At 37.2% G+C, this 5,833-nt stretch overlaps 2 protein-coding genes across 2 annotated transcripts in view; one reads left to right on the top strand and one right to left on the bottom strand.

The window, feature by feature from the left end:
• Positions 1-133: 133 nt before the first annotated feature.
• Positions 134-4,434, bottom strand: LOC105624970 (general transcription factor IIH subunit 2). Its single transcript, XM_012206312.1, has 7 exons — positions 4,298-4,434; positions 3,282-3,347; positions 2,942-3,143; positions 1,106-1,234; positions 842-1,015; positions 511-767; positions 134-413 (listed from the first exon to the last, which is right to left on the bottom strand). Exons 1-7 carry the CDS (start codon positions 4,432-4,434, stop codon positions 134-136), a joined length of 1,245 nt encoding a protein of 414 aa, XP_012061702.1.
• Positions 4,435-4,687: 253 nt separating this feature from the next.
• Positions 4,688-5,833, top strand: part of LOC105624944 (flocculation protein FLO11) — a 7,982-nt gene continuing 6,836 nt past the window's right edge. The window contains exon 1 of the mRNA XM_012206287.1: positions 4,688-4,810. Within this exon, the coding sequence (XP_012061677.1) occupies positions 4,688-4,810 (123 nt within the window). The remainder of the gene's footprint in view (positions 4,811-5,833) is intronic.

The raw sequence follows: 5,833 nt of genomic DNA, 5'->3' as shown, positions 1-5,833 counted from the left end.
AAATTAATTATAATATATATATATATATATATATATATATATATACATATAAATATTTTGGCAGATTAAGAAACACATCTCGTCTTTGATAAATTTTAATTTGTTCAATTTATCAATTTGGATTTTCTAATCTCTAGTATGAAAAAGGAATGACAGCCATTACCTTTTTGTCCTTTTGAGCAAAAGCTTTTTGGCAACCAAAGCAGATAGTATAATCACTATCAGGTGCAATTTCTTTAAAAGGATCAACAGGAAATAGATAGTGATACGATCGGGCTAAATGTGGAGCGGATACTAGAGTAAGACCGCAAGCTCTACATTCCACAGGTAACTCACAATGTTTACTGAGGCACTGGGGACAAAGGTACCCGGTAGTCATAAATTTAACCGTTTCATCAGAATTGTGTGCGTGGCTGTAAAGATTAAAGAAGAAAACACGCGCAAATATCACGCGTAAAAATAAAGTCAAAATAAAATATTGGAGCATATTATTCTGATTTGCACACTTACCACATACATATTGTTATAGATGTATCTGGCGCGTTAGAGTGTAGAGCGTGATGAGGAAACCCCATTTTCACAAGCGCTGCATCTAATCGCGTTGCAGCAGGCGGAGGATCTATATGTGCATTCAATTGCTCCTTGTAATGTTTATCATCGAGCGCAACACTATGTTCGCCACCGGTAATGTTTGCCATTCGTTTACAGATATATAATTCAGCGGCCAATCCTATTACGCTACATCTAATGCTGTCCAATTTCATATTCTAAAATAAATACAACAACATTAAAAAAAGATAGATTTTCGAAGCAAACGAAAAGCACAGAAATTAAAATATACTCTTATTGTTTCGTTGATATCTCCAGGATCGCATGTAGTCAAAGCCCCTATAATTACCAATATTTCTTTACTAGCGTGCGACGGTAATAATTTCAATAACTTTGTTGCCATTTCTAAAGAATTTTGCAAAGAAGGTTCACCGCCTACTACAGTTTGTTGCAAAATTTGCAATTCCTATAAAATAGACGACAAAATTGCGATATAAGACAAAACGAAATATTCCAGATGATAAATAAAAAGAATAATATATAATAAAATAATTACCTTAATGTGCTTCTTTGAGTTACCAGCCAAATCGCTAACTTTCTCAGCCCTTTTATTTCTAGTTATAATTACACCTAATTGACTTATAGGATTTTGATAGAAAAATTCTTCGATAAAATCTTCTAGGAGCTTAAGATAAATACATTAAAAAAAAAATAATATATATATATATATATATATATATATATAAAACATTATATATTTTATATGTGTATATGTGTATATGTACACACACGCGCACGCGCGGGCGTGCGCGCACACAGGATGTTCAAAAATGGTCAAGACCCCGTATTTCTTCGAGAGGGTGACGTTTTTGGAAGAAGCATTTCAGAGAAAAGTTGTAAGATATAAAAAGATCTCTTTACAGATTTTATTAGTTTGACCTTGGATGGCATCGCCAAAGTTAAGTCAAGATTAACTCGATTTTTTTTTTAATGGGACATCCTATTTTTGATACCAGAATCTAATAGCTGGTGTCAAGAGCTTTTCAAAATACTATAATAAAGTTATTTTTCATTAAATATTTTCGAGATATAAGGCTTGAAAGTTACAATACCGCCGGCATTAGCATTACGCAAGGTGTCTGACCGACGGCTAAAACTCTAATATTTATTAAGATCAAGGCTATTAGAGATTCCTCTTATTTTCGTTTTTATATTAAAAATTCATTTTTATATAAAAAAAAGGGTTTTAAAAAAACTCTTGACATCAGTATTAGATTTTGGCATCAAAAATAAAGTGTTCCATTTAAAAAAATCAATTTAATCTTGATCTTGGCGATGTCACCCAAGATTAAATTGATAAGATCTGTTTGAAAAGATCTTTTTATACCTTGCAACTTTTATCTGAAACATTTCTTTTAAAAACGACATCCTTCCGAGTAAATCCGAGATTCCGACCTTCTTTGAACATCCTGTATAATACATTATTATATTATACATTATAATATTGTCCGGAAAGTTCGTGTCGACTAACCTATATAATTTAATAAATGTATATTAAAATTTAAATCTTCTGCGTTTCAATTTTCCTTCAAAATCGGAACTTTCTGGACAACTCAATATTTTAAATTATGCGTATATACAGGATGTCCGCAAAGGTTGGGTCCAAACTTAGATAGCATATTAATGAGATTGAATAGAAAAAAATACATATATAAACTTACTCCAAAAATACTTCATTAAAAAGCATAAACATTCAAAGATTTACAAACAGATTCGTTTTTTATGACTTGTACAGAATCATTGAATAAGAATAATTTTACATGTCTATGGATTAAATCAACTGTTAGAATAATAAATATTTGAAAAGTTTTCCCTCTGCAAAATATACAAGCTTGCATTCATCCAATTAATGACTTTTTAAAATATTTCTACTTCATAAAAAATAACAGTACTTAAATGCGCATTTTAAATACATTCTCAAAGCTTTTTATTTCAATAAGATTCCCATAAATCAACAGTTTTGCGTACAATCTCGTAAATAAAAGTCAAAAGGAATCAAAAATTGATTATGAGCTAAGAGACGAAATTGGTCCATAGCCAATCACTGATCCAAGGGAATTGTTGTTAAAAAACTCATTCTCTCCAAAATAAAGTGGAATGTGTATTATGTATATAATCACATGACTCACATAACAAATTATAGAAAGCAATTCTGTTCTGCTTGTAAATCTTTGAATCTTTGTAATTTTTATAATAAAACTTTTTCAGACATAAATTTTTATGAACTTTTCTCATCAACTCAACCTTATTAACATTGCTTTGATCCCATTTGTGGATATTCTGTATACAGGAGAAAGAATGCATAAATAATACATATATTCTTTCATTGTACCTTTAGAGAACACAGAAAACGAGTTGGTTTCAAATCTTGATTCGACATTGACTCCGAAGCATCTAAAATGATATAAAGATGCCTCATCATTCCTAATCTGGCACCCTGTTTTCTTTCCAATTGACGTTTTCTCTTGGCATTATGAATAATATCTGCGACAGAAGCTTCCAACAGACCATGGTCATCTTCCTTAATTGCTTCCCTATAGATTCCAAATAGATATACAATTATCAAGAATTGGTTGTTATATTATTGCATTGACTAGATGGATATAATTGTTATCTAGATCAGAATACTATATTAAATGTACATGAATGTATAAACAACACAAAATCCATACCATGTTTTTTCATAACCAGTTTCCCAACGGTACTCCTTTTCTTCAAATTCTTCTTCTGCCATTATCTAGATAAAATATATTCTATGTATAATAAAAAAATATTATTAGAACAATGAAAAGCAAACGATAAGAACGTCTTAAAAACTATGTGCATGTAAGTATATGGTACGTGTGTATGTATGGTGTCCTATGTACTTCAATGTAGCTATTTGACTCACTTGAAAAAAATATTTGTTCACTTTATATTGCACGAACTCGCACAAATCTTTGAAGATTATACTGGTGCTTACCATTGCGATAACACAAATCGACACAAGTCAACACAAGCGTCATTTTATCCTTGTTGAAATTCAGAGAGTTGTCGACTTGTGACTTGTGTCATCACAATGGAAAGCATCCACTATCATCAGATTCTACGTGATAAGAAAAGTAAGGCGATAATTTCGTCACCGTGCTATGTTACAGTCGTCTCTGCATTGGAAATGAAATGACATGAGATGTTGAAAAAAAAAAAGGAAGATGAACAAGAGAAAGTAAAAGTACAGAGAACGGTGAATCTCGCGTGAGAGGTTAAAACAAGACAAAGATTTGTAAAAATTCGATTCTGGGAATGAAATATGAATGGAAAATTAAGCTAGAAAATTTGAAATGTAAAAGCGACGCATCTCACGCACCGAATATTGCACATGAACCGGTAAAACACCGTACAGTTACTTCACAATTGATGGAATGTGGAGTTGCATCAATCTAAATTCTAACGCCAACACTCCACAAGGAGAGTTTACGACGATTTGAGAACGGAGCAAAGAGTATATTTCATTTTCAAAGAATAAAGAGAAAGGTTGAAATTGAAAAGTGACCGGAAAACCATTCCGATTGTTTCCAACTCAATCCAACAGTACTTGAGTTGGTTGGATAGTTTGTTGGGACGCCAGGGACGCCCAGGGATGCCCAGGAACGCCAGGATATGCCTGGGTAAAATCCAAAGTTTCAGAGCATAGATTTGATAGGTTATCCGCGAAAATCCGCGCTCCGGATAGGTCGAGACGAATCGTGGTGGGTTTGGGGAAAGAATGAGAAAAGTTGAGAAAGGAAAGGGCAGGAAGATTACGGATCGCGATATTGCGATTGTTCGCGATTGATCGCGGTGCATCGTGGGTGCGGATCGCGGGCAAGTCGGAGCTGGTCGGAGCACTCGGAGCTCGGAGCATGCCGTAGCATGCCGGGAATGCCAGGCCAGAATTGTCGAGTAAGTGAGTAAGTATAACGTAACGTAACGTAACATACGATAAAACGTCTGATCTGACTGGATAATGGATATGAACCATGAGACGAAGAAAAAAGAGGACAGATGGGGGGGGGAGAGAGGTTGTGTGCCGGGCGGCCGCCATCAGGCATCAGCCACCATGGCGCTGAGGGCGCCACTATCGGCCGACGCGATCGCTCATGGTTGCTGTTTTCGTCCAGTCTTGTGCGACAACGAGCCATTTTCCGAACTAAGGAAAATCCAGCCGTTCGTCAATTTCACCGTATGTAAGTGAGCATCGTTGATTCGCTTTCGCGACTGCAACGTTAATCGCGATCTGAGATTTCGTCAAGTGTTCAGAAAACGTTCATGTAAAGACAGGAAGTGAGTAGTTTGTACAAAAGTACAGATCGGTGACGAGAGCCATCTTTGACGAGCATCGGCTTGTTCGTGAGAGACAGTGGAGAGACGACGAGCTCGCATCGACGACCAACCACAACCGCGGCAGCGGCGACGACGACGACGACTACTACGACTACGACTACAACGCGGTAACAGCGATAACGACGCAAACAAAAACGGTGACGACGATAAAGAAAACGGCGCCAATTATACCGGCGCCAATGACACCGGTCTCTCGAATCTTACGAAAAATAGTTGTCTCGTTCGTTATTAACACGAGACGTGAGATAAGGCTGCGCGCGGCGTCCATACCAGTCTATACCCTCGTGGCGCGGGAACAATTGCGCGGCGAGTCACAATTGTCACAAAGTCAACGTTCGGCGCGAGTGTTGTCCATAATTCACACATTCGCGGCAATCGTCACTGGCCCCGTTTACAATCGCCTTGTGTCTTACAGTGCTCAGTGCCGCACGCCCAGTCTCCACGCTTTCATTTCAACGTATACACACACACGCGCGCGCGCACACACCACACACACACACACACACACATTTCATTTAAATGTAGAGTAACGACGGTCTTGAACATTCTTCCTCATATTAGCTCCACAGTACCTCTGGCGATTCTGTAGATCACGAGTGTGCATGCGAATCGACGTGGTAGGAGCGCGAAAATGCCTTGAGAAGAAAAAAAAGAAAGTAGATATTCGTGATCGCCGGCGTTCTTCGTCCTTGCGCTACGCTTCGATTTTCTCGTCGCCGAACGCGAAATTTTAACTTTACATGTAGGGTATACGTACCCCGCTCCCATTTTCGCGCCAAGCAGGCCAGACCTCTCTCTCTCTCACTCACTCACTCTCTCTCTCTCACACACACACACACACACACACACACACACACACACA

The sequence above is a fragment of the Atta cephalotes genome (assembly GCF_000143395.1).
Source record: "Atta cephalotes unplaced genomic scaffold scaffold00097, whole genome shotgun sequence".
Lineage (NCBI taxonomy): Eukaryota > Metazoa > Arthropoda > Insecta > Hymenoptera > Formicidae > Atta > Atta cephalotes.
Note: the sequence above shows the minus strand (reverse complement) of the source record. Positions and strands in the feature narration are given on the sequence as shown.